This window comes from Aspergillus tanneri (assembly GCF_003426965.1).
Source record: "Aspergillus tanneri strain NIH1004 chromosome Unknown AapTan_5_pilon_pilon_pilon, whole genome shotgun sequence".
In the NCBI taxonomy this organism is placed as follows: domain Eukaryota; kingdom Fungi; phylum Ascomycota; class Eurotiomycetes; order Eurotiales; family Aspergillaceae; genus Aspergillus; species Aspergillus tanneri.
This window is the reverse complement of record NW_022984632.1, coordinates 6,099-33,901: the sequence shown is the minus strand read 5'-3', so window position 1 is coordinate 33,901 and position 27,803 is coordinate 6,099. Positions and strand designations below refer to the sequence as shown.

At 49.2% G+C, this 27,803-nt stretch overlaps 7 protein-coding genes across 7 annotated transcripts; 6 read left to right on the top strand and 1 right to left on the bottom strand.

The window, feature by feature from the left end:
• Window positions 1–1,025: 1,025 nt before the first annotated feature.
• Window positions 1,026–2,053, bottom strand: ATNIH1004_009440 (uncharacterized protein; the record flags this gene model as incomplete). The annotated part of the gene is made up of 2 exons (XM_033574032.1): window positions 1,026–1,583; window positions 1,646–2,053. The coding sequence occupies 2 exons, from the start codon at window positions 2,051–2,053 to the stop codon at window positions 1,026–1,028; spliced, it is 966 nt and encodes a 321-aa protein (XP_033422050.1).
• Window positions 2,054–3,010: 957 nt separating this feature from the next.
• ATNIH1004_009439 (uncharacterized protein) lies at window positions 3,011–5,199 on the top strand (the record flags this gene model as incomplete). Its single annotated transcript, XM_033574031.1, has 2 exons — window positions 3,011–3,191; window positions 3,905–5,199. 2 exons carry the CDS (start codon window positions 3,011–3,013, stop codon window positions 5,197–5,199), a joined length of 1,476 nt encoding a protein of 491 aa, XP_033422049.1.
• A 61-nt stretch (window positions 5,200–5,260) lies between these two features.
• Window positions 5,261–6,070, top strand: ATNIH1004_009438 (uncharacterized protein; the record flags this gene model as incomplete). Its single annotated transcript, XM_033574030.1, has 2 exons — window positions 5,261–5,392; window positions 5,450–6,070. The coding sequence occupies 2 exons, from the start codon at window positions 5,261–5,263 to the stop codon at window positions 6,068–6,070; spliced, it is 753 nt and encodes a 250-aa protein (XP_033422048.1).
• A 69-nt stretch (window positions 6,071–6,139) lies between these two features.
• On the top strand, window positions 6,140–8,217 carry ATNIH1004_009437 (uncharacterized protein; the record flags this gene model as incomplete). Its single annotated transcript, XM_033574029.1, has 4 exons — window positions 6,140–6,271; window positions 7,049–7,240; window positions 7,295–7,467; window positions 7,521–8,217. The coding sequence occupies 4 exons, from the start codon at window positions 6,140–6,142 to the stop codon at window positions 8,215–8,217; spliced, it is 1,194 nt and encodes a 397-aa protein (XP_033422047.1).
• Window positions 8,218–8,829: 612 nt separating this feature from the next.
• ATNIH1004_009436 (uncharacterized protein) lies at window positions 8,830–9,857 on the top strand (the record flags this gene model as incomplete). The annotated part of the gene is made up of 2 exons (XM_033574028.1): window positions 8,830–9,237; window positions 9,300–9,857. The coding sequence occupies 2 exons, from the start codon at window positions 8,830–8,832 to the stop codon at window positions 9,855–9,857; spliced, it is 966 nt and encodes a 321-aa protein (XP_033422046.1).
• A 12,801-nt stretch (window positions 9,858–22,658) lies between these two features.
• Window positions 22,659–26,664, top strand: ATNIH1004_009435 (uncharacterized protein; the record flags this gene model as incomplete). The annotated part of the gene is made up of 8 exons (XM_033574027.1): window positions 22,659–22,754; window positions 22,811–23,463; window positions 23,520–23,760; window positions 23,847–24,056; window positions 24,113–24,354; window positions 24,422–25,551; window positions 25,596–25,933; window positions 25,996–26,664. The coding sequence occupies 8 exons, from the start codon at window positions 22,659–22,661 to the stop codon at window positions 26,662–26,664; spliced, it is 3,579 nt and encodes a 1,192-aa protein (XP_033422045.1).
• A 23-nt stretch (window positions 26,665–26,687) lies between these two features.
• ATNIH1004_009434 (uncharacterized protein) lies at window positions 26,688–27,442 on the top strand (the record flags this gene model as incomplete). Its single annotated transcript, XM_033574026.1, has 2 exons — window positions 26,688–26,924; window positions 26,981–27,442. The coding sequence occupies 2 exons, from the start codon at window positions 26,688–26,690 to the stop codon at window positions 27,440–27,442; spliced, it is 699 nt and encodes a 232-aa protein (XP_033422044.1).
• Between the last annotated feature and the right edge of the window lie 361 nt (window positions 27,443–27,803).

The window sequence follows — 27,803 nt, the reverse complement described above, 5'->3', positions numbered from 1 at the left end:
AGCAGACCCAGTGTGTAGAGGATTGTACGGTTTATATTACCAAACACCAGCGCCAGCAGGTCTAGAGTTAACGCCAGGCTGCCCTACATGTTTAACAACAAGCACAGGATGCGAAGCAGTGGTTGGACGAGGAGATAATTAAACAAGAGGTGGCAGGATAGCAGAGGCGGTGCTACATTTGCATTATTACCGGATAGGAGTAAACCGAGCACGAGTTACTTTTTGCCATGGACCCAAGAGTAACCAAGCCAAGGCATGGATAAAAGCGGTTCGGCGGGAAAAATCCGATTCACGCGATACAGCGCATGTTTCCGATGTGGGATGCCCCAGACTATATATTAGCGCTGGGAGGTTGACCGCCGCGGCACACAGATCGAGTGTGTATACAAAGATATATGGTCCTGATAATAGCGATAATGTTGTACAGCCCATGGGAGGCGCAGGTGTAGCCATTGTGGCAGAGACGGTTACACGAGCACAGGGTGGAGGCCGACAATCTCACGCAGGTGGTGCAGCTTTTAGGACAGCCCACAGAGGGAGCTAAAGGCTAACACAGCCAGTTATTTGTATTGTTTTGCTGGTTGTGGCAGATATGCAAGGAGTTGGAGAGGATATATAAAGTTTAGAGTATTACCAGTTAATATATATATCTTGGTTATTAATAGCAAGACGCAGATATTATAGTTTACTTGGTAATCTAATATATAAGTATAAAACTAATTACTGACTAAACAGAAGGTATAATAAAGTATATATAATAGGAAGATTGTGTCAAGGGCTAAACCTCTATAACCTAATAACTAGGGTGGATACAAAAGGAATCGTCGAAGAGGAAAGAGAAGAGGAAACAGCGATGAGACGATTGCGAAGTAAGGGGGGAAGTCACATGATAGAGTGTACTAATCAATATACTAATCATGTGGCAGGCGAGGAGAAAGGAAACACGAGGGCTGAGGGCCCGAGTAGGCTGAGGGGCTCTAGCCCCTTACACTACCCCCTTCCTATATAAGGCCTCCGAAGGAGGCCTAATAGCGAGGCGGGTTGCTGGCGCGGGCTGTAAGCTTTTTCGGAGGTTTCTCGGAAGTATCAGACAAAGTAGAGCGGGCATCGCAGTCTGCGATCCAATGATCATTAGAACCGCAGTAAAGGCATAAATTATTCGCAAGTCGGAAACGGCGGCGGTCAGAGGTGGTGGATTCATGAGAAGAATCAGATAAAACAGGCGAAGCAGCTCGGGCTACTCTCACAGAGCCAACATGAACAGGATTGGGGTTTATTTTAACTGAGTTGACTCGGACCGGATCAGTATCCATTGGGTCTGTATTCGGGGTCAAAGCTGGTTTCGGGGCTGATTTTGGACTAGGACGGGTACGCCGATCGGTACTCTGGACAAGTTCAATATATTCATTATAGGGAAGATCAAAGAGAGAATTATTCGAGTCTTCTAGTATTCGACGGAGATTAGGCCGTAGCCCCCGGTGTAGCGTGGTAACACGTGATATATCTGGCCATGAGTTTACATTGGCTTCATATGAAAGTCGTTCAAAACGAGCAAGGTAGGCGATAAGCGATTCGTCATCCCTCTGTTGTATAGAAGTAAAGCGCTGAATAGCCTCCTGCTGTTCCCGTGGGTTATGGCATAGACGCTGAAAAAAGAGAAAATAACTTCAGGATCCCATAGCTGGTTTTCTTCGGCAGATTGGCGGAGGTGCAGGACAGAAGCTTGCTGAGACTGTTCTAGTCGATCCCATACATAGTCAAAAGCATCAGCTCCTACGAGCTGGTCTGATCGAAGTTTTGCTTTAATTGACGGGAGCCATGTGCGAAGCGTGTATGGTTTACCGTTAAAGCGAGGCGGATCTGGCAGGCGGGATCTGGGTGTCTGGACGGAAAGAAGCTGCGTACGAAGCTGGTGGACATCTGTTCGGGAAGCATCAAGGTCCGCACGTAGTTGCTGTATTTCATTACGCTGGTTTTGAATATCAAGGCGCTGGTTTTGGAGCTCTTGCTGGAGCTGCTGCACAAGCAGGAGGAGTGGATTCGGGTCGGACATCGTAAAGATATTCCCATAGACTGGCGGACAGGCAGGCAAGCGGGCGGGCGAGCAGGCAGGCAGGCGAGCGGGCGGACAAGCGGGCAGGCGAGCGGGCAGACAGGCAGACAAGGACGATTCCTAATGTCAAGGGCTAAACCTCTATAACCTAATAACTAGGGTGGATACAAAAGGAATCGTCGAAGAGGAAAGAGAAGAGGAAACAGCGATGAGACGATTGCGAAGAAGTAGGGGGGGGAAGTCACATGATAGAGTGTACTAATCAAGTATACTAATCATGTGGCAGGCGAGGAGAAAGGAAACACGAGGGCTGAGGGCCCGAGTAGGCTGAGGGGGGCTCTAGCCCCTTACAGATTGCATGTTTTAGGGGAAATGCATGGAATAATTAAGCTTATATAATATATAAATAAAACGCAAGAATAGGTGCACATGTATTAAAAAAAAAGCAGATATTAGGTAAAAAGCACATGGACTGGCTAAGTATATATACTACAGGGAGTACATACAATACATTAAGTAGATGCTATATTAAAATTATATATATATAAAAACAGCACGCAATATAATAAGTACATATTATATAAAAATTACATGCACGGGAGGGAACACATATAAAAAAAAGGATATAGTTTACAAAGACTATATATAAAAAAAAAGCCCATGCTGCTAAACTAGTAACAGTGCTTATCTTGCATGTGGTATAGGAGAGCTGTTAAACACCCAACACGGCCACAATTGTGTTCGTGACACTGGAATCCACTGTGACAGACAACTTCCACATATTTATTAACCAATTGCAGCAGACGCACCAGGGGACTAGATTATTGTGAACAAATGCTACATAGTGTTGAACGAGCAGCGCGATTTTCAGCTACAGTTATAGTAGCTAGAGCGGTTGCACCACGCGCGAATATAGATAGTGTTGTTAACAGCTATATTACCCCCTAGTTGGAACCAATGTTGTTCCAGCGCATAAAGTGTTCCCGGGACCAGGTATATATATTCCGGGACCGGACTAGCCGTCCGAGCGTGGCATACCGGGTATGGCAGCCGTTTAGGGTCCTGTCCGGAGTAGTTTACCGCGGAACCAGTAACGGTATTTATCTGGGAATGGATCCAGCAGGCCCAGCCGGGGAAGGTGATTATTTACGCCAATGTAGTCCACCAGGTTGTGGAGATAGCACAGATAATTAGATGCGAGGCGTTCCACAGCCAGCAGATTAATAAGCCATTAATCTTGCAGCAATTTACGCAGTGCCAGACCTGGGTGATCGCCATACCAGTGTATTAGGCATGGTGGTTAATATCCCCGATATTTATTGTATTATCCACATTGGCACGCCACGGTCATTGTTGGATTACGCGCAGGAAAGTAGTCGTGCCGGACAGGATAGACAGGCGAGTGACCCTATTATTATCCGGCCAGCAAGTTCCCGGCATGCCGGCCCGGATACATCCCCTGATAATACCGCATTGGTGGCGGAATATACAGATATAATGCCCGGCGTGGGGTGTAGACAGCATGTATTAAATAGATATTTAGATAGCAGTGTAGATAGGTGTCAGTGGTAATATTACCAGGATAAGAATCCCGAGGAGGTTCCATGTAATAAATACCATCCTAGTTGCCCACATACCCGGATGGGTTGTTATGTCGCCGAGATTACCCCGGCTGTTAGTACATTGGACGGAGCTTGAATAGCATGTGCAATTACTGGCGGACGGTCTATGGATAGTCGCAGCATACCCGACGGGGCCGAACCACGCGCGAGGAGCAACAAGCACAGAAAGCAAAGCTGCGATAATTATATATAATCGTGACATGCCAGCAGATATTCCCATCGCGGAAAGGATCCCATTACATCTATGTCCGTGGGAGCGAGGAGGAACCGTCGATTCCCGTCCACACAGAGCAGGTCGACCAGGCGATCCAGCAGATCACCGAGGCATGGGAGGTGATGAAGATCCAGACCGGTGCGACCGGGGCTGGAGAGATCCACGACGCCAACCCGTGGTTGCGGATGACGGGGTGGACCCAGTATTTACAGGAGTTTACCACGCCCAGCGATTACGACGCATTGTATGCCATGGTCGCCCCCGTTGCCAGACGCCGATGGTCCCGTGGAGCAGGGCGTGCAGCGGATATGGAAAGCCATGGAGGGAGTGGTACGCAAGAGCCAGTGGACGGTGCAACATACCGGTCAAGCGATCCGGATCGAAGCGGTGCGATCCGAGAAAGGGCAGACCCCATATCGCCCGTTGCAGGTGTATATGGATGCAGACAGCGTGGCCAAGCATGTACAGCCATGGCAGCAGATATTAGCGTTCATCGCACGCACGCAGGCCCCACACCCAGAAAAGCGTCCACCGTACGGAATGACCCCACGGCAGCGGAAAAATGGCGGCAGCTATGGCAGATGGCCAGCCAGATCAGCAGTCCCAATTCCATCGACGAGGCGGATTCCACAGACGAGAGGGATCCGGAGCGTGCACAGTGGATGATGAGTGACATCGAACGGGCGTGTTTGGAGTGTTGTATTAAGCTAATGAACCAGACATACCATGCGCAGGAGTACGAGAGTGTGTTGATATGCGCGATGGCGGTATTAGGCCGTGGGGAGTTTGGATGGCAGGATGCCGAGAGTTATCCGCCGATTTTGTCGCGGGTGATCAAGATCGCCCGGTTCATGATTGTCCAGAAGGCATTGTGGTTGGATCCCGATGTGATGCAGATTATCGAGACATGGCAGAAACCGCAGAACTGTGCCGAGTGGACATTACGCAGTGCCGCAGCCGTGGATAATATTGAGACCAATTCCGTATACGGCAGCGAGGTGGAGGGGCCCCCATCGTCCCCGCCAACATCGCCCATGCGCAGTGGGGACCCCCAATCCCGGATTAATATCAGCCAGCGTGATCCATCCCGGAAAACGTTTCAGGAGCAGGTAACATGGATGGTTAGCCAGCTCATGGTCCGGGGCACGCATATCCCAATGGAGACATTGCAGGACTGGCGCACATACGGGTTAAAGATCTATTACAACACCACGGCCCCGGGGCATGTCACATGGATGCAGCCAGATCGGTTGCTGTATAAGCACCTGCAGTTCACCATGGGCGATTTCCGGGGTTTGTGCACGGATTGACCACAGCCACGCGCCGGATTTTATGCGACGAGCTGATATTTGGCCAGACGCCCGTCATCCCATGGCACGCGTTGTACGACGATCCCACCCAAAGCGCCGTGGGATGGAGCTTTTGCGCGATCAGCGAACATCATGGCCGGTCGACGGCCCCCAGTGGATTATGGAGCGGATCCGGACCGAGCCGGACATGCAGGTGCAGTTTATTCACCGCCGCCAGCCCACGCAGTTCCAGCCATGATTGGTGATGCAGTATTTGCAGCGTGTGGCGCGATTTAAGGAGAAATTGGCCGTGTTAGTGCATGTGGTCGGCGGGCAGCCCGGCCGGGCCCCGGAGCTGTTGAGCTTGCAGCATGTCAACACCGAGACCAACCAGCGGCGCAATGTATTTATCAAGGACGGCATGGTAACATTGGTGTCGGCATATCACAAGGGATTTTATGCCAGCAACGATGTCAAGGTCGTCAGTCGATATATCCCGCGGGAAGTGGGCGAGTTAATTATATGGTATTTGTGGTTGGTATTGCCATTTGCCCAGCAATTGGAGGTGTGGTATCAGCGCCGGCTCGACGAATCGTCCATTCCCCACCGGTATCCACAGCACCGTCCATTCCCCACCGGCATCCACAGCGCCGTCCGTTCCCCACCGGTATCCACAGCACCGTCCGGGCCCCCACCGGCATCCACAGCACCGTCCGGGCCCCCACCAGCATCCACGTCGCCGTCCATTTGGGGCCCCGATCCCGGCACGCAGCGGGCATGGACGTCCGAACGGTTCCGTGAGGTGTTAAAGCGTGAGACCAAGATGCGGTTGCATTACGCAGTCAACATCCAGGCATATCGCGAGATTGCTATCGGGATTAGCTGGTGGTAGATGTGGCCAAGCAGCGCATTCCCCAGCAACGCACAGGAGGAGAAGGCCCCGAGATCCCCCGAGATCGACATGGACGAGGACCAGTGGATGGAGGCTATCGTGGACGAGCAGGCCACGCATTCCCCACACGGCGGGCATGATATACGCCCGGGATATCATGGAGCACCCTGGGACCACCGCCCGCCGCCGGGCCATGTTTCGGTTGTCTAGCATGGATTGGCATCGGTTTTAGGATTTGCATCGGCCGAGGCTCCCGGAGACACGGGCAAACGCAAACGGGCGCCGTGGGAGGACGAGGCCGAGGAGAGCTGTGTTATCCGGCGCCACCGGTTGAACACCATTAATATGGAAACCGTGCTGCAGCAGATAACGGGGCAGGAGACCATTTAATTCCGGGGGTCCAGGCCCCCGCGTTACGGGCCATCCAAGACGGAGAGAGCCCGGTGGTGGCGGTGATGCCCACGGGGAGGCAAGAGCATGTTGTTTATATTACTAGCATTTGCCGAGCCCCAGCGGAACGACCATTGTCGTGGTGCCATTGCTGGCATTGCGGAGTGATATAATCCGACAGTGCCAGGTATTAGGTATATTATGCGTGGCGTGGGAGAGCCGTTAACCACCCGACGAAGCCACGATCGTATTGGTGACGCCGGAATCGGCGGTGACAGACGATTTCCACATGTTTATTAACCGATTACAGCAGACCCGGCGGTTAGATCGGATCGTGATTGACAAATGCCATGTCGTATTAAATAACCAGCGGGATTTTCGACCCGAGTTGCAATAGTTAAGACGGTTGAACCATGCACGCACGCAGATAGTATTGCTGACGGCCACGTTGCCCCCCACATTGGAAACAACATTGTTGCAGCGGATAGAGTATCGTCCCGACCAGATCAGCATATTTCGGGCCCGTACCAGCCGTCCGAATGTGGCGTATCGTATATAGTGTCCCCCATCAAAGCTAGTCCCATATAGTTGACCAGCGCACCGGTCGTGGTATTTATCCGGGAGCGAATCCAGCGGGTGTCCACGGGGAAGGTTATTATTTACGCCAACGTGGTCCGCCAGGTTGTGGACATTGCACAGGAATTGCAGTGCGAGGCATATTACAGCCGGCAGATTGATAAACCGTCGATATTACAGCGGTTCACACAGGGCCAGACCCGGGTGATTGCCGCCACCAGTGCATTGGGAATGGGAGTTGATATCCCCAATATCTAGTGTATTATCCACGTTGGCATGCCCCGGTCATTGTTGGATTACACGCAGGAAAGTGGTTGTGCCGGACGGGACGGAGAGGCCAGTGAGGCCATTATTATCCAGCCGGAGGGCTCCCAGCATCCCGGCCTGGATACATCCCCGACGATACCGCATTGGTGGCGGAATATATGGATGTAATACCCGGCGTGGGATGCAGATAGTATGTATTGGATTAATATTTAGACAGCACCGTGGATAGATATCAGCGGCAATATTGCCAGGATCAGAATCCCGAGGAGGTTCCATGTGATGGATGCCATCCTGATTGGCATTCGGTATCCATTGTTAAGGCAGAGGGTTCCATGGTAGATCTAGTAATAATCGAATCACCACCGTTATCGCACCCCAATTATATCCGGTCGAGTCCCGGTGGAGGCAGTGATTCCCCCACCTATTCCCCCCCATCCATAAAGATTGATTATCCGTCTAGTTCTAATGCCAGCCCGGCATCATTCCAATCCCAGCCCCCCTGGATTGACGTGGCGGAACAGCAACGGCAGCGGATCCAGGTTCAACGGCAGGCCGCAGTCGACAGTCAGCAACGCACCCAGGATGCGCAGCAGTGGTTGGATAAGGAGTTTATCAAATCCCAGGCACCACAGTGGCAACGGCAGTGTTATATTTGCACGGTGCAGGGACATGCATGGAACAAGCATGATTTGTACAGTTGCCGTGGTCCCGCCAGTCAGACAGCGAAACAGTGGATGGTGGAGATCCGACAGAAGATTCGGTATGCCCAGTTTAGTGCATGTTTCCGGTGTGGGATGCCCCAGAGTATATGTAATAGATGGCAGGTCGGTAGCCAGGCCACATGTGCATATCATGATGTATTAATCCCTATAACCGCGGCTATGGTGTATGGACCGTGGGCGGAGCAGGTGTAGCCGTTATGGGCACAGTAATTACAGGCATTCGGAGTAGATTGGCAGGATATCGAACAGGTTGGGGCATTTTTAGGACAGGCCACCAGTGGGGGAGTAGGACAGCACAACCAGTTATTTATATTGTTTTGTTGGTTACGGCGGGTATGTATGGAATTGGAGCAGCAGGCTATGTAAAGTTTAGTATATTTGGTTATATATTATAAAATAAGGATATATCCCATTTGCCATGTGTTACGAAGAATATTTCTATGCTATCCAGTCCCCATGTAAGGGGCTAGAGCCCCTCAGCCTACTCGGGCCCTCAGCCCTCGTGTTTCCTTTCTCCTCGCCTGCCACATGATTAGTATATTGATTAGTACACTCTATCATGTGACTTCCCCCCCCTTACTTCGCAATCGTCTCATCGCTGTTTCCTCTTCTCTTTCCTCTTCGACGATTCCTTTTGTATCCACCCTAGTTATTAGGTTATAGAGGTTTAGCCCTTGACATTAGGAATCGTCCTTGTCTGCCTGTCTGCCCGCTCGCCTGCCCGCTTGTCCGCCCGCTCGCCTGCCTGCCTGCTCGCCCGCCCGCTTGCCTGCCTGTCCGCCAGTCTATGGGAATATCTTTACGATGTCCGACCCGAATCCACTCCTCCTGCTTGTGCAGCAGCTCCAGCAAGAGCTCCAAAACCAGCGCCTTGATATTCAAAACCATCGTAATGAGATACAGCAACTACGTGCGGACCTTGATGCTTCCCGAACAGATGTCCACCAGCTTCGTACGCAGCTTCTTTCCGTCCAGACACCCAGATCCCGCCTGCCAGATCCGCCTCGCTTTAACGGTAAACCATACACGCTTCGCACATGGCTCCCGTCAATTAAAGCAAAACTTCGATCAGACCAGCTCGTAGGAGCTGATGCTTTTGACTATGTATGGGATCGACTAGAACAGTCTCAGCAAGCTTCTGTCCTGCACCTCCGCCAATCTGCCGAAGAAAACCAGCTATGGGATCCTGAAGTTATTTTCTCTTTTTTCAGCGTCTATGCCATAACCCACGGGAACAGCAGGAGGCTATTCAGCGCTTTACTTCTATACAACAGAGGGATGACGAATCGCTTATCGCCTACCTTGCTCGTTTTGAACGACTTTCATATGAAGCCAATGTAAACTCATGGCCAGATATATCACGTGTTACCACGCTACACCGGGGGCTACGGCCTAATCTCCGTCGAATACTAGAAGACTCGAATAATTCTCTCTTTGATCTTCCCTATAATGAATATATTGAACTTGTCCAGAGTACCGATCGGCGTACCCGTCCTAGTCCAAAATCAGCCCCGAAACCAGCTTTGACCCCGAATACAGACCCAATGGATACTGATCCGGTCCGAGTCAACTCAGTTAAAATAAACCCCAATCCTGTTCATGTTGGCTCTGTGAGAGTAGCCCGAGCTGCTTCGCCTGTTTTATCTGATTCTTCTCATGAATCCACCACCTCTGACCGCCGCCGTTTCCGACTTGCGAATAATTTATGCCTTTACTGCGGTTCTAATGATCATTGGATCGCAGACTGCGATGCCCGCTCTACTTTGTCTGATACTTCCGAGAAACCTCCGAAAAAGCTTACAGCCCGCGCCAGCAACCCGCCTCGCTATTAGGCCTCCTTCGGAGGCCTTATATAGGAAGGGGGGAGTAGTGTAAGGGGCTAGAGCCCCTCAGCCTACTCGGGCCCTCAGCCCTCGTGTTTCCTTTCTCCTCGCCTGCCACATGATTAGTATATTGATTAGTACACTCTATCATGTGACTTCCCCCTACTTCGCAATCGTCTCATCGCTGTTTCCTCTTCTCTTTCCTCTTCGACGATTCCTTTTGTATCCACCCTAGTTATTAGGTTATAGAGGTTTAGCCCTTGACACCCCATCCCTATTCCACAGGCCTGGGGCGGATGTTGGTAGAGTCTGGTTAGGGTCGGATAACAGTGGGGCGAGGATCGTGCGCTGATTGGCTAGCAGAATTCTCGTTAACATATAGTCGTTCCAAATTATAAACGTAGGGTAGCTCGACAACCCATAATCCACCATAGCTTAAATTTTTATAGTAGATGCAGGACACCTATAAAAGTAACTTGGCAAAATGGGAGCTTGAAATTCCGTTATATAATACTGTGGTGGTGGTCGATGTTTATTATTCGACTTAATTATTTTGTTGGGGTATCACAGCCGACCGAGCCGTTATTACATAACCACCAAACTTGCCAGGTTGCAGGATTATTTAGGAAAGAGGTAAACACACCCAACTGCAGTTATACGATCGCGTTTAAATAAACAATTTAATTTCGGCCATGGAGCACCAGATATTCGAGAAGCTTGATATGTTACCTGTTATTATTTGCAAGCAATGCCAGCATGGTGTGTGGCCCCGAGGTTCTCCGCCATTTAAAAAATCGCGCCCATCAAATCCCACACGCCGATGCTGTCCAGATTAGCGAGAAGGTAATGCAATGGGAGGATATTGCGCATTCCCCGATCAGGTTAATTTTCCCCATCAGTTGGACCAGGCGTTGGTTGGAATACCCGTACAACCTGATGGTTTATTATGTCGGCGGGATTCCCCGGGCTGTCAGTTATTATTATTATTATTATTCTTCCATATTATAGAGCATTTTTCAGTCAGAGACTATGATGCTCTACCTACCACCCCTGGGTGGTAGGATTTAAACTAACAAACAGATACGTACATAGTGGGTAAAATCAAACATAACTAAGCAATATGACATTCTAGGGGTGGGGGACCTTAAATAAGGAGTTGAAACATGCTAATTTCCACTGTTTTTATTTTTTTATTTTTGCTTTTTCTTTTTGTTTTCCCTATGGATCCAAGAGCCACTTTCTAGTGGCGATCCCGCTTTCCTTTAGGAATTTGATCAGTTGTTCTTGCCCTGCTTTCTTCGTGAAAAGATAAGGCAAATTTCGGTCTTTTTTGTCTAGGGTCTCTATAGACCCTTTTCTGATGTCCCTGGTTGCCGGGCACTGGAGGAGTAGGTGGTATGGAGTTTGAGGTTTATTGCTGTGGCATGACGTGCATATATCACTATTATAGTTAGGTGTTCTAACTAAATATGATCTGAAGTAGCCGTGCCCTAGCTTTAATTGGATGATGGTTGACCAGGTCTGCTTGGGAAGCCTTAGGGGTTTGGCTTCCATGAAGCTATGGAATTAAAGCCCCTGTATTGATCACTTTTCTTAGTATTTTCCCATGCTTTATCCCAATCCTCAAGGCATTTCGCTTTAAGCTCTCGTTTAAGATGGCTAACTGAGATAGGGCACTTATGGTATTTACTTGTCCATTCTGCCCCATACTTAGCTGCTTCTGTCAAGGGCTGAACCCATAGAACCTACAAGATAGGTTATGTACAAGAAGGAATCGTTGAAGAAGGGAAGAAAGGAAGAAAGGAAGAAAGGAAGAGGAAACAAGCGGTAAACAAACAAGGTGGGGAGTCACGTGACATCGATCGAGGGCCAATGGGCCAAAAGGGTCAGTAGGGACAGTAGGGACAGTAGGGACAGTAGGGACAGTAGGGACAGTAGGGACAGTAGGGACAATAGGGACAATAGGGACAATAGGGACAACGGGGACAATAGGGACAATAGGGACAACGGGGACAGTAGGGACAATAGGGACAACGGGGACAGTAGGGACATTGGCCCGAGAGGTCAAACGGGCTCTAGCCCTTTACACTACTCCCTCCCTACCGGTTCTTTGGCTTTTGGTGTTGGGCCGCTCATCCAACAATAGTGTTCCCATTGACTGGAGTGCGAAGCGTGGGGAGGAATGGATCCATGGCTCCGCCATGGATCAACTTCTGTGGGGACACCGTCTGCCCATGTGACGCACTTCCGAGCTGGACGTATGTTAGGGCGTAGGGCCCTAATATTTGGCTACCTTTTCGGTTTCTTTTTGGCTTCTTCTTTCTTCGGCTTCTGTGGCGGTTGGGGGTGATCCTTTCGCCAGCGGTCAAGTGCTTCGGTGTCCTCCATTGCATCAGCGTGATTCCATTCAGGTTGCTGGTAACCGGTGTATTTAACTAGGAACTCATGGCGAAAACCTCGTCCTACACGTGCAAACCGTTCGTCTAGGATTTCCTGTACCAGATATTCTTCTTCACCGTCGACTAGCTGGGGAGGGGGCTGGTAGTCGTCATTTTGCTGGCTCGGGAAAGGGTTAGAATTGGCAGGTCGTAGTAACATGACATGGAAAACATTATGAATTCCGGGAGGAGTGTTAAGCCGATAGGCGTGTGAGCCTACTTTCTCAATAATTGTATACTTGGCATTTTCGGATATCTAGTTTCTTGCTTGGTCGTTCCGTGCGTATATTACGTAGGTCAAGCCATACTTTATCACCCACACGGTAAGCCGGTGCGGATGTACGGTGGCGATTAGTATAAGCTTCATATTTTTGCTGCGCAGCGGCGAGCTCGGCCTTAGCAATATCCAGTGCGTGAGCTAATTTAGTCACAATATCATGTCCTTGTTGAGCTTTGGTCCGTTGGGTTTCTGTGGGCACTAGATTTGTATCCTGTGTATTATCCAGCTGAATTGTCTCCATGTCGTACCCATGGTCTAAGAAGAAAGGGCTAATTCCAGTGGCTGTAGCGTTTCTCCCGTTAACTGCGAGTTGAGCTATGGGGGACAGGGAGGCCCAATTAGTTTGTGTACGGTCACAAAAGGACCTGAGATAGGCTTCAATTGTCGCATTCATGCGTTCAGTCTGTCCATCGGTCTCCGGGTGGTAAGCAGTAGATAGACGTCGTCGAATTCCTAGTTGTTTGCAAAAGTTTTCCCACATATCGCTGACAAATTGGGCACCGCGGTCAGACGTAATAGCGCTTGGAATACCATGGTATCCAATAAAGTGTTGGATAAGTTTAGTAGTAACAGTGGGCGTATCTATCTGCTCGCAGGGTATTAATATAACACCTTTCCCTAGGCGATCAACAATAACCATAAGATTCTGGCAGCCATTAGACTCAGGCAGCTTCTCAATAAAATCAATAGCTATTTCTCTCCATTTTCTGTCGGGTATCGGCAAGGGTTTTAGTACTCCATGGCGGCGATCTCTCCATATTTTATTGGCATTGCATTTGTCGCAATTTTCCACAAAGCGGCGGACATCGGCGGCAATATTAGGCCAGTAAAACTGCCTAGCAAGGATCGCGTACATTGTATTGCGGCCTGGGTGTCCGGTGATCACCGAATCGTGTGTTTCCTGCATAATCCTGGTCCGAAGGGATTCGATGTCAGGGACCCAGCGGCGGTCTCGGTATAGCAAATAGCCCTCGGGTGATATACTGCAGTCAGAGATACCGGTTTTAGGCCGAGTTCCTTTGGAAAACGGACCGCACCCTCATATACAGCAGCTCGAATAGCGCCATATTTAACATCCTGTTGTTCTGCGCTTGACCAGTGTTCACCTATCGGAAGGTTAAAAAGGTCTTCTCAGGTATTAACTGTTCGGTGGATTTAGTAGTTATTGTACTAATCCTGGCAGTTGCAGGGGTAAGACTTGGTTTCCTCTGAAATCTAGATGGGTCTAAGAGACACCGATAACGGTTCTGTAGCCGCTCGTCTGAATCATCTTGTGGGAGGTCTTGTTCTCTGCGGGAAAGTGCATCAGGGCGTCCTGCAAGTTCCCCGGCCGGTAGTCCAGTGTAAAGTTATACCTGCTTAACAACGCAGCCCATCGCATTTGTCGTTCATTTAACCGTCGTAGTGTTGTGAAGTATTTTAGGTTTTATGGTCTGTTAGTATACGAAAACCTTCGATACTGCATAATTCTGCTTCCCATTCCCTTAAAGCGTTGATAATAGCCAGTAATTCCTTGTCATGAATCTCATAATTGCATTCCGCCGGACTGTTTTTCTTAGAGAAATAGGCGCAAGGCCTTAATAGTCCGTTATCGTCGTACTGTGATAATGTTCCCCTGTAGCCCACATTGAGGAATCTGCTTCAACAACAGTCTCCCTCTCGGGGCTAAACTGTATAAGAATCGGGGCAGTGGTAAACATTGTCTTCAGTTGCTGGAAGGCCTTCTCGCATGATTCGGTCCATTTGAACTCGTGTCCTTTCTGCGTTAACTGATTTAACGGCGCAGCGATATCCGCATAATTCCTTATAAAGCGGCGATAAAAGTTTGCGAATCCTAAAATGATCGTACACCCTTAACAGTCGTGGGGACAGCCCATTCCAGTATTGCTTTAACCTTTGCAGGGTCCATGCGTACGCCTTTACCCGCTTCAATAATAAATCCCAAATACTTGGTGCTTTTGACTTCAAACTCGCACTTGTCAATATCCAATTGTAATCCGGCCCTTTGTAGTCGTTCCAATACCTTGTTAACATGGCTTCGGTGCTCAGCAAGTGACCCTGATGAGAAAATTAATATATCGTCTAAGTATGCCGAAGCGAACTCGTCTAGAAAGTCACGCAGGATCCAATTAATATACCGCTGAAATGTGCTTGGAGCGTTCGCCAAGCCGAAAGGTGTTACTAGCCATTCGTAAAGGCCAAATCTAGTCCGGAAGGCTGTCATCCATTCGTCTCCTGGCGAGATCCGGATTTTATGAAATGCACGCAATAACATCAAGCTTGGTAAACCAGCATGCCTTCCCAATCCTTTCCAGTGTCTCATTAATTAAAGGAAGTGGATATCGGTCCTTTTTGTGATTGCATTTAAGCCTCGATAATCACAACAAAAACGTAGTCCTCCTCCTGGTTTCTTTACTAAGAGAACCGGGGCTGCAGCGGGCGAATTGCTGACTCGTATAAACTGTTTGTCCAATAATTCTAAAAGGGTCTTCCTGAGGACTAGTAATTCATCGCGAGACATGTTGTACAGCGGTCCATGTGGGGTTCACGAGTATTTCCGTTTTCGTCTTTTTTTCCAGCTCAATTTTATGGTCGACTCCAGCTCCACGGAGCGGTGGGAGTTTGTCGGCTTCTTCGCGGCTGAATACCGGGAGAAATTGGTGGTAATGAGCTGGTAGTTTGTCTTTAGGGTCCGTGTATTTCTTTACTGTAAGTGCTTTCTCAATATCTTTTAGGCTTGCGGCAAAACTCGTATCTCCTTGTTCTTTCTTCTTTTCCTAGCCCACATATTAAAGGAGTTGGCGTTAATGGGAGCAATTTTAGGGATTCCGGTCTGGTGGTATTCGCTGCTGACTTCAGTTCCAGTGTCTTGGAAGATTAACTTTAATCTATCAGTGGATATATTGGCTCTTTGAGAGATTAGCCATGGGAGTCCTAGTATAATATCGTGGCCTATATCAGTCGGGGCCACGTAGAGGAATATCCTTCGTTGGTAGTGACCTCCAATATCTAATGACATGTAGGCTACCTCGGTGACATACTCTCTAGCACCCCCAATTCCTTTAATAAACCGTGGCGGGATGGTAATGCGCTGGAGACAGCTTTTTGGGCAAACTTGGAAGAGATCATCCCATAAGGGTCACAGCCTGTATCAACTAAAGCATTTGCATTGTATTCCTTGTTAACCAGGGCTGTAATTATAAAGGGTGGACCTTCCATATTTTCCTTAAAAGTTTTCCCATTCTTCTTTCGCCTCTATCCGCTCCTGTTCGCGACTTAAAAACAGGAGCTACACTTTTCCCGCTTTGTCTTTGTCTTCCAGGTTGTCCTCGTCCTCCAGCACCGCACCGGTGATATTAGCGACTATGGGGATCCTAGGCGGAGGTGGTTGGGGCCTCCTGGGAGGTTGGAAGGGACAGTCTTTAACTATATGGCCTGGGGCTCCGCAACGTACGCACAGCCTTTCACTCCATCGTCGGTTAATCTCCTCCTGAGTTACCCATTTGGCACGTCGGGAGCTGGCAGTTTTCACTGCTGGTTCCCAGTCCATAGTATCACTAGAAGGGATAACAGCTTCACCGGAGTTTTTGTAATATGGTGGTGCCCATGGTCCCTTCTCTTTCCGCTTAAAATTCTCAAGGCGATGAGAGATCTCCTGCACTTGTTGGCAAAATCCATCATAAGTCTCTTTTTTTCCTCGATATTTATTAATCGGTTCTCAATCGTTCGGTTTAACGCGCTCTTCAAATACCCCTTTTAACTCTATCTTCCCAACCGCTGCCACCCGCTTCGAGGAGTAACCCATTGAGTTCTGCGACCAACTCTAGTACAGAGCGGTTTCCTTTGGCGTAGAGTATTTAGGCGTACTAGGGCCTTCTCTTGACGGGTTGGGTCACTAAAGGCGCTTTCCAGCTGGCTGTAAAATCCTTGGAGCGTGAAGCTTGGAGAGGACTCATTGGCTGCGATCCATGCATGGATCCTTGCTGCTGCCTTGCCTCCCAGGCGGCTATAGCCGTACCATATTTGTTCCAACTCTCCTCCAAGAGAGGCCTCGTCTATCAGTAACTTCGCTTTCAGTTGGCTTAAAACTGTGGGAAAAGCGTAAGGTCTGTCCCGTCGAACCGTTCGGGGTCGGCTAGCTTCGGGCGAGGGCGCTGTTGTATAGGAGGTAGGGGGTAGGTACGGGTGCTGCGCTCGGTGTGGTGTTCGAAGTTGCCGGGGTTGGAGTCATTTGGAGTGCTGCTTGGAGCTCCGCGCGTAATGTCTGGATTTGCCCCTGGAAGTGATCCCGTTGCAGACCAAGAGCTATCTGCTGTTGTTCTATCATTTGACGAAATAGGGGTTCGGCCCATGTTGGTAGTTCTGTACTCCCACTTGGTGGGTTATATTCTCCTTCCATTCTGTTCGGTATTAGTTGTTTTCCGTTCTGTTCTATTCCATTCCGTTTCAGTATAAGATAAGTGACGAACGATTCCTAATGTCAAGGGCTGAACCCATAGAACCTACAAGATAGGTTATGTACAAGAAGGAATCGTTGAAGAAGGGAAGAAAGGAAGAAAGGAAGAAAGGAAGAGGAAACAAGCGGTAAACAAACAAGGTGGGGAGTCACGTGACATCGATCGAGGGCCAATGGGCCAAAAGGGTCAGTAGGGACAGTAGGGACAGTAGGGACAGTAGGGACAGTAGGGACAGTAGGGACAGTAGGGACAATAGGGACAATAGGGACAATAGGGACAACGGGGACAATAGGGACAATAGGGACAACGGGGACAGTAGGGACAATAGGGACAACGGGGACAGTAGGGACATTGGCCCGAGAGGTCAAACGGGCTCTAGCCCTTTACAGCTTCGTCAGCTTTAGCATTTCCAAAAATTCCTTGATGGCCCGGAACCCAGTGAATATGAATATTGATATTCTTATCCTTAATCCTAGTTGCCCATTTAGAGATTCTTTGGTGTGGCTCGTAGTTGGTGTCCGCTGATTGAAGCCTTTTAAGGCTGCTTGGCTGTCTGAAAAGATGTAGATATCTAAGGTTGGAATTTGAATAGTCTTAAATGCTTGTTTTAATGCTTTTTGAATAGCAAATAGCTCCGCGTCGTGGACCTCGTATTCGTGACCTAGATTCCATGCCCAAGCCTTTTGATTTTGAGGATTATTTTCTTGGAGGAAGATTCCTGCTCCATTTTGACCGCTTTGCAGCTGGGATCCATCTGAATAAAAGATAATCTTGTGGTTGTCTCTACCAGCAAGCCATTGAGATATTAGCGCCTTGTGTTCCTGGGCTGCTTGCTCTTTTGGTTTGCTAGATATAGATATATCTATTATTTGGTTTAATGGCTGGGACCAGGGGGTAGGGTGTGATCTAGTGTCTGGAAGGTGCCTTTCCATGTTTTAAAAGAGAAAAGTGCTAGCAGTCGAATTAACTGGCTAGGGTGTTTTCTTTGTGTCTCTCTAGGATGGTATTCAGGGTCTTCTAGATCTAGCCGTCTAGGTTTCTCATTCCAGTCTAAAACCTTGATTGGTCAATGGCAAATTCCCCGGGTTTAGCGTAAACGTGGTTGGAAGTCTGCTTTGGATTGCATGGGATTTTATAAAATAAGCAGTCCTGAGTACATAGTTTCTGCAGATTTTATTAAATCTAACTAATGGTGGGGGCAGGGATGCTTCTATTTCCATGGCCTGTATAGGCGATGTTTTAAAAGTCCCTAGAATTTTCCTTAGGGCTGTATTTTGCAGTTTCTGGTAGTGGTCTACTAGGTACTGTTGGCCTTTCCACCATAAAGGGACTCCATAGTCTGCAATAGACGAAATGCATGCTATATAGAGTTGTCTTATAGCTTGGAAGCTTAGCCCCTTTTCTGTATTTGAGAGCCTCGCTATTTGGTGAAATGCCCTAGTTGCAGCTGCAACTCGTATTTGCACGTGTTCTTTGAAAAGGAGTTTAGAATCTATGTAGATTCCTAGCCATTTTACCATAGGGCTTGGTTTAACTATGATATTATTATCTAGTTTAACCTGGATGTCTTGGTTTTCTTGGTCTGGTTGTTTAGAGCTAAAGTGAATAAGCTCTATTTTATCCTGGTCAAACTGGATATGGTCTTTGGCTCCTTTTTAAACATGGCATTGGCTACCAGCTCTATTTGCCTGCAGTTATTCTCTAGGCTATTAGAGCTAATAGTAAGGCATATATCATCCATATAGCTAGGCTTTCGGGTATTTCCAAAGGCTTTCCTTGTATCACTATCTAGTTCCTCATACATTTCAAGCTGAAAGAGCTCTCTAATATATATAAGGAACAAGATGGTGATATAGGTGATCCCTGGGGATCCCTACTTGCACTGGGGTCTCGTTGCTGGTTTCACCGTCAAAAGCTAGGAACACTTTCCTGTCCGACATAAAGGATTTGATCCACCGGATCAGGTTATGTGGAAGACCTAGTTTTAGACATATTCTAAGTAGCTGGTTGGTAGATACATGGTCAAAAGCTCCTTTTACATCTATAAAAAGAGCTGTAGTAACCATTTTATTATGTTTTGCCACCTCTATGTCATGGACTAGGGATAGTGCTATATCAATTGCTGATTTTCTTTTTTCTTCCCCCATTTGGTCATGGTAAAGGATTGATTGCGGGAGTTCAGCTAGATAAGATAGCCTAGTTGCAATAATCTTCTCTACTACCTTGCCTAGGCAGTTAAGCAGGGAAATAACTCTGTAGGCCTTGGGCTTGGAGTAGTCCCTTTTAGCAGACGCGGATTTTTAAGAATAACCCCTTTGGCAGTTTTCCAACATTTGGGATGATAACCATTTCTAATTAGGGCTTTATAAAGCTCGTGGAATCTCGGAGCAATATTTTGGTAAGCCTTTTGAATAATTAAGAATGAGATGTCATCAGGTCCAGGAGCCTTTTTTGTAGAGCTACTAAAGATAGCAGTGTACACCTCGTTTTCCCTGGTTTCTGGCCAGTTGGTTGACTCTGCCTGGTTGGTTGGCCACTCAATGGGCTTAGCCTCCGGGGTTTTGAAACAGGGTGGAAAGAAATGCATGACATTTATCTTGAAAGGAGATTGCTTGCTTCTCTTGATTCTCTATAGAATAGGTCAAGATAGGCAGTTTTTGAACAGATCTCTTTTTAGTATAGCTAAAAGCTTTGAAAATCTCCCTGTTCCGAGCTTCTTCTAGGAATTTGTTCCAGCATGCGGATTTAGCTTGCTTAATCTCCCGGAAATATTGATTTTTTTAATCTCTAGAAGATTTTCGTAGAGCTCTGGACATGGGTTATTTTTCCAAAGTTTTCTAGCTTTTCCAAGCTGTTTCCTTAGTATTTTAAGTTCCTTTGACCACCATGCTTTTGACTGGGCAGATGGTTTTCTTCTTGGGATACTAGCATCTGCAGCTATTTGAATTATTTCTTGCAGATTTAGAGCTGCGGTTTCTAGCTCTATATCGGTATTAAAGCTCCCCTGTCTGAATTCTTGGCTTGTATCTAGCTCGAGGATTTTCTTGCTGAATAATGCCCAATTTGCCATTTTTAGGTTATATGGTAAACTGACCAGGGGTTTTCAATTTCTTGTGTTTTTACTTCAACAGAATAAAGCAAAATTTCGTGGTCTGATCCCGAGGCGAGTTCTTGGTCAATTTCCCAATTTACTCTATATTGATTTAGACCTTTGGTAATAAAGGTTAAGTCAATAACAGAGACATTTCTCATTCCTTTTCTATGGCATGTTTGCAGGTCAGGTTTATTTAGCAGTTCACATTGATGTTCTTCAAGCCATTTAATCAAAGTATCAGCCCTGGTAGGTGATAATGTCTTTGAGTTCCACCAGCTATGGTGTGCATTAAAGTCCCCCTATTACTGCATGTGTGGAGGGGGGGGTACCCTAGCTAGGGCTCTTTCTATTGTCCACTCGGCGCCTTCCTCTAGTGATTGCTCGTTATATATATTTATTAGCTGCAGATCTTGGATTTCTGCACCTAAGATATCTATTACCAGCAAATCACTATCAGTGCTAATATCGTTTCTTTGGCAATAATTAAACCTAGATAGCTTTCTATGGTAGATTGCTACTCTAGGTCTAACCTTGGTTTGCTCAGGGAGGATTGGGGTGTATGCTGGGTGGGATATAGTAAAGCTATTATCAGGCGCTATCCATGGTTCCTGGATGATAATAAAGTCGATATTAAGCTCCAGGCCTATTTCTAAGCAAGATAACATAGCATTCTGATTGCGTCCAGTATTATTTTGCAGGAAATAGATTCCTAAAATCAGTGTTTTTCTGATTCATTAGTAATCTAATTCCATGTTACTGTTTGGGATTGGTCTTTCTGTAGGCCTAGGCCTTGGTTTTGGTTTGACTTTTTCCCATTCCTTGCAGTTTTTGCTATCTGCTCTGTGGGCTTGATTGCAATTAGCGCATTTAACCTGTGTGTGGGGACATTCCTGGCTTTTTACTTCGCATGTGGAACATTCATGGTATTGGGTTTCATGCCTTTCTGCGCAAATAGCGCATTTTGGATTATTCTTGCAGTATTTGGCAATATGCTTGTATCCTTGGCATTTTTGGCATTGGGCAGTTTTCTCTATATATTTAGTAGCTCTACATAAAGCTCCTGCAACACAGAGTTGATTTTTAATTGCCTTGGATGCCATGGCTTCATTCTGCACGTCCACTACAATAGAGGAGTGATTTTTTGGTCTCGCGGACATGTTCTGGGGTCAGCCATGTTGGGGGCCTCATTAGTTTTAGACCTGGGTTAAAGATTTCGATCTCTTCCTTGAGCATCTGCATGCCTTCTTGGGTTTCAAAAGGCCTGGTGGGGACCATGTGAATAACTATTTTTGCCCATGGTTCATCAAACATCCACTTAGTATAGGGGATAAGTGGTTTCCAGACATCCAGCTTCTCTATTAAATAAGGCGCCTGAATACCGTCCATTGTGGTGAGGATAAGGGTCCTTTTAGTAAAGGAAGTGCTTGCTGTCCTTACTATAGGTTTGTCTACCTTTTTTCTTTTATCTGGAACTGGTGGTTGATTTGGTTTCGGAGCTTTAAGGAGTCTAGGTCTTGCAGAAATTCTGCAGAAACCTCTAGAATAAGCCTACTACCTTTGTAGGCGGCCTGTTCTACCCGTTTTGGCTGATCTTGTTTCTTGGTTGGGATAACTACTTGCGGTTTTATTCCTTTTTGGACTGCTGCTGCGTATGAAGGCTTTACTGGTTTTGCTTTGGTTGAGAAGAGGCTAGGGCTATTTTATCAAGTTTTTGATTAATAGCGTTAACCTCTTTCTGGAGTTTTTGAAGTTGATTGTCTTTGGAAAGCAGGGATCCTTTAGCTTCCGGATTTTGCAATTTGTCTTGGATAGCTGAGAGGCCCTCCAGATGCATATCTAGAGCTTCAAGGATCTTAGCATTTGCTAAACTATGGTGGATCTCTTGCAGTAAGATCTTTGCAGACTCAAGTTTTTGGATATAACTTTGTTTGGCATCACTTTCTATTTGTTTTTGCAAAGCTTTTTCCATCTCCTTTTTTATTAAGGAGCACCTCTTCATCTTCAGACATTTGACTTAATGACGCAAAGGAATTAGGGCTCTCAGGAGGAGAATTGGAATCAGGCCTATTCCACAGGCCTGGGGCGGATGTTGGTAGAGTCTGGTTAGGGTCGGATAACAGTGGGGCGAGGATCGTGCGCTGATTGGCTAGCAGAATTCTCGTTAACATATAGTCGTTCCAAATTATAAACGTAGGGTAGCTCGACAACCCATAATCCCATACCATAGCTTAAATTTTTATAGTAGATGCAGGACACCTATAAAAGTAACTTGGCAAAATGGGAGCTTGAAATTCCGTTATATAATACTGTGGTGGTGGTCGATGTTTATTATTCGACTTAATTATTTTGTTGGGGTATCACAGCCGACCGAGCCGTTATTACATAACCACCAAACTTGCCAGGTTGCAGGATTATTTAGGAAAGAGGTAAACACACCCAACTGCAGTTATACGATCGCGTTTAAATAAACAATTTAATTTCGGCCATGGAGCACCAGATATTCGAGAAGCTTGATATGTTACCTGTTATTATTTGCAAGCAATGCCAGCATGGTGTGTGGCCCCCGAGGTTCTCCGCCATTTAAAAAATCGCGCCCATCAAATCCCACACGCCGATGCTGTCCAGATTAGCGAGAAGGTAATGCAATGGGAGGATATTGCGCATTCCCCGATCAGGTTAATTTTCCCCATCAGTTGGACCAGGCGTTGGTTGGAATACCCGTACAACCTGATGGTTTATTATGTCGGCGGGATTCCCCGGGCTGTCAGTACATAGGAAGAACAATTGAGAATATGCGAAAGCACTGGCGCACCACCCATGGATGGTCCCAGTATCCGCATGGTGGTCGAGTAAGCCGTGACGAGCGCGTGCGTGCAGATGCTGAGCTGCAGCGATCCTTTATATCTGTGACATGCCAGCAGATATTCCCATCGCGCAAAGGATCGCATTATATTCACATCCGCAATCCAAATGAGAACGACGAACCGGCGATCCCCACAGATGATATCCAGGTTGCTGTCCAGGAGCTAGAGAACGCGTGGAAGGAGGCGCAGTCCACGCCGAGTACAATTCAGGCATCTGATATTACCGACGCCAACCCATGGCTGCGCATGACCCGGTGGTCCGAGTATTTAGAAGGAATCGCACCAAAGGATCTAACCGACAGCGTGGCGCCGCCCGAGGAAGAGCCCACAGATCCCGTGGAGCAGGGCGTGCGCCACATTTGGGCCGCCATGGAGCAGGTCGTGCGCAAGAGCCAGCGCGTGGTCCAGCACAGCGGCCAGGCAATCTGCATTGAAGCCATCCGATCTGAAAAGGGTCAAACACCATATCGACCGTTGCAGGCGTATATGGATACCGAGAGCGTGGTTAAGCATATGCAGCCATGGCAGCAAATCCTAGCGTTTATCGCGCGCACCCAGGCGCCACACGGATGGACGAGTCCCCGTACGGGATGACAGCACGGCAGCGCAAGAAATGGCGGCAGTTATGGCACCTCGCCACTACCCACCGGGATATTCCCGGCGAGCCGCAGGACGACGACGCAGCGTGGCGCATGACCCCGATCGAAGGCGCGTGTTTGGAGTTTTGCATCGAGTTGCTAAACCAAAAGCAGCGTAGCCATGAGTACGAGAGCGTGCTTGTATGTGCCATGGCCGTGTTGGGATGGGGCCGGGACAGATGGCAGGGCCCGGAGAGTTATCCCCGATCTTATCGCGTGTGATCAAGGTGGCGCGCTTTATAATTGTCCAGAAAGCGCTTTGGTTGGATCCGAATCCCGAGGAGATTATCGCGGTGTGGCAGAAGAAGAGTAACTGCGCGCAGTGGGTGCTCGCCAGCGCCGACGACGAGCTGGAGGATATTTATTCGGACGAGGGATATTACAGTCAACCAGAGCAAGGCATCCCATCATCGCCCCCACATCGCCCATTACCAGCAGTAATCCCCAACCGATAGTGAATATCCGCCGGCAGAATCGCGGGAAAACATTCCAGGAGCACGTGGAGTGGATGGTGCAGCGGTTTATGGTGCGTGGCACCCACAGTCCAATACAAACGTTGCAGGATTGGCGCACGTACGGGTTAAAGATCCATTATAATACCACGGCGCCCGGGCACATTACATGGAACCATGGCGACGAGCTCGGATACAAGCATATCACATTTACCATGGGCGATTTCCGCGGATTTGTCCATGGATTGGTCGGGGCCACACGCCAGATATTGTGCGACATACTGTGCGTGACAGCGCGGGAAGACATTCCCAGTATTCCATGGCACGCGATCTACGACGACCCCACGCAGGCCACGGTGGGATGGAATTTTTGCGGGATCAGCGCACGCAATGGCCGGTGGGGCCCAAGTGGATGATCGGCCGGTTGCGGCCGAGCCGGCCGTGCAGAAGGAGTTTACCGTCCGGCGCCAAGCCCGACGGCTGCACATGCCGAAGGTGGCGCAGTATCTGGAGCGCGTGGCGCGATTTAAGGAGAAATTAGCAGTGCTTGTTCACGTGGTATCCGGCCAGCCGGCTCGCGCACCCGAGTTATTAAGCATTCAACATGTGAATACCGTGGCGAATCGACAGCGCAATATCTATATCGAGGACGGGATGGTGGCGTTGGTGACGGCGTACCACAAGGGGTTTTACGCGAGTAACGATATAAAGATCATTCATCGATTTGTGCCACGGGAGGTGGGTGAATTAATTGTGTGGTATTTATGGTTGGTATTACCATTTGTGCAGCAACTAAGCGCATGGCATGCGAAGCAGACGCAGGGCACCACGGCGCAGGGCATGCACGCAACGCAGGGAACGCACGCAGTGCAGGGCACCACCACAGCGCAGGGCACGAACGCAACGCAGGGCACGCAGGGAATACGCGCAGTACAGGGCACCACCACAGCGCAAAGCACCACCACAGCGCAAAGCACCACCACAGCGCAGGGCACCACGGTGCAGGGCGCTCACGCAACGCAGGGCACGTACACATCGCAGGGCACGTACGCAGCGCAGGGCACCACGGCACAGGGCATGGACGCAACGCAGGGCACGCACGCAACGCAGGGCACGTACACATCGCAGGGCACGCACGCAGCGCAGGGCACGCACGCAGCGCAGGGCACCACAGCGCAGGGCACGCACGCAGCGCAGGGCACCACAGCGCAGGGCACGCACGCAGCGCAGATCCGCGAAGATGCGTTTTTATGGGGCCCCGACCCCGGAACCCGGCGCAAATGGACGTCCGAGCGGTTCCGGGAGGTGTTAAAGCGCGAAACCAAGACCCGGTTAAAAGAAGCCATTAATATCCAGTGGTATCGGGATATCGCCATTGGGATTAGCCGACGATTTTTGCGACCCACTGCCGCGTTTGCCAGCAACATGCAGGAGGAGAGAGACTTGGCGCAGGCTGTGTTAAACGCCGACACCGAGGAGGGTATGGACGAGGAGCAGTGGTTAGGCCATATTGCAGACTTGCAGGCGGCGCATTCATCCCAATTGGCGGGTGGAGTGTACGGCCGTGGTATTATGGAGCAGCCTGGGACCACGGCACATCGCCGTGCAATGTTTCGACTCTCCAGCACCGATTGGCACCGGTTTTGGGGTTTGCATCCGCCGCGGAGCCCAGCCCGTTGGGGAAGCGCAAGAGATCACCATGGGAGGACGAAGCCGAGGAGGGCCGAGTGGTCCGACGTCACCGGTTAAATATCGCAGATATGCGCACCACGTTGCAGCACATGACCGGGCAAGAGGATATCCAGTTCCGGGGCGTCCAAGCACCGGCGTTGCGCGCCATTCAGGACGGCAAGAGCCCGGTGGTCGCCATTATGCGCACCGGAGGGGAAAAAGCATGTTGTTTATGTTACCTGCATTCGCCGAGCCCAGTGGTACTACCATTGTGGTCGTGCCATTAATATCATTGCGGAACGATATGGTGCGGCGCTGTCGCGAGTTGGGTATATCCTGCATTGAATGGGATAGTCGACGGCCACCGGACGAAGCGACAATTGTACTGGTCACACCGGAATCCGCGGTGCAGGAGGATTTTCAAACGTTTATTAACCGGTTGCAGCAAACACGCCGGTTAGACCGGATCGTGATCGACGAATGCCATGTGATATTAAACGACCAAACGGATTTCCGACCCGAGTTGCGACAGCTGGGGCGGTTGAACCACGCGCGAACCCAGATGGTGTTATTAACTGCCACGTTGCCGCCGCGGTTGGAGGCGAAGTTATTCCGGCGCATGGAGTATTCCCGCGAGCAAGTCCATATATTTCGGGACCGGACAAGCCGTCCCAACGTGGCGTATCGCGTGTGGCGGCCCGAGCTGGGTCGGCGTTCCATGCAGTGGTTTACCAGCGAGCCGGTGCTCGCGTTTATCCGCGAGCGAATCCAGCGCGCCAAGGATGGCAAGGTGGTGGTATACGGCCATGTGGTCCGTCAGGTAGTGGAGATTGCACGCGAGTTAGCGTGCGAGGCGTACTACAGCAAGCAGGTTGACAAGCCATCTATATTACAGCGATTTACCCGGGCGAGGCGCGAGTAATTACCGCCACCAGTGCATTGGGCATGGGTGTGGATATCCCCGATATTCGCAGTATTATCCATATTGGAACACCGCGGTCGTTGTTGGAGTACGGGCAGGAAAGTGGGCGAGCCGGACGGGATAGCCAGCGCAGCGAGGCGATTATTATCCAGCCCGAGGGCTGGGACGAGCCCACGCCGGAGACGCCAGAGGCCGTGGCGGATCGCGAGTTGGTGGACGAGTACCTCGGGGTGGCGCCCGGGGTGGGATGTCGACGGTTTGTATTGACGCGTACATGGACGAAACAGTGAATGGCTATACGCGCCGATACTGTCAGGATATTGATTCCACCGAGGCACTCTGTGACGGCTGTGACGCCGATTGGCTCGCGCAGGAGTCGGTTTGCATGTCCCCGGACAGATATTCCCCGGACACCCGCATGGACGATCTCGCCAGCACGACAAGCCCACCACGCGAGATTAGCGCTACGGGCAGTCCCCATTCCCATGGTAGTGGCGAATTATTTCCATTATCGCATATTATACCACAGAGCACGCAGAATATCGCGCCAAATCCCACACGCCGGTCCCAATCCCATGACAGTACAGAATCATTTGAAACTCAAGTAATATCGCATGTTATACCACAGAGCACGCAAAATATCGCCCCCAATCCCACGCCCACGGTTAGTATCGCCGAAACGCCAGCGCCAACGGGTGCAAGACCAGCGCCATGCAGCGCCCCGTATTCAACACCAGGTGCAAGATGCACGGCAGTGGTTGGACGAGGAAACTATTGAAAACGAGATAGCACCATGGCAGAAAAAGTGCTATATTTGCACCATTGCAGGACGGGAACGGAACGAACACGAGTTATACTTTGTCGTGGGCCCAAAAGCGACAAAGCCAAGGCATGGGTTAATCTAGTTCGCCAGTATAAGATTCCATTCGCTAGATATACCGCTTGTTACCGCTGTTATATGCCGCAGACGATCTGTCGACGATGGGAGGTACTAGATGGCCATCCAACACAAACCGAGTGTGTATATAAGGATATATTGGTCCCCATGACAGCTGTAATACTGTACGGCCCGTGGGAGGAGCAGATCCAGCCACTATGGCAGCGCCGGTTGCAGCAGCACGGGGTGGACGCAAACAACA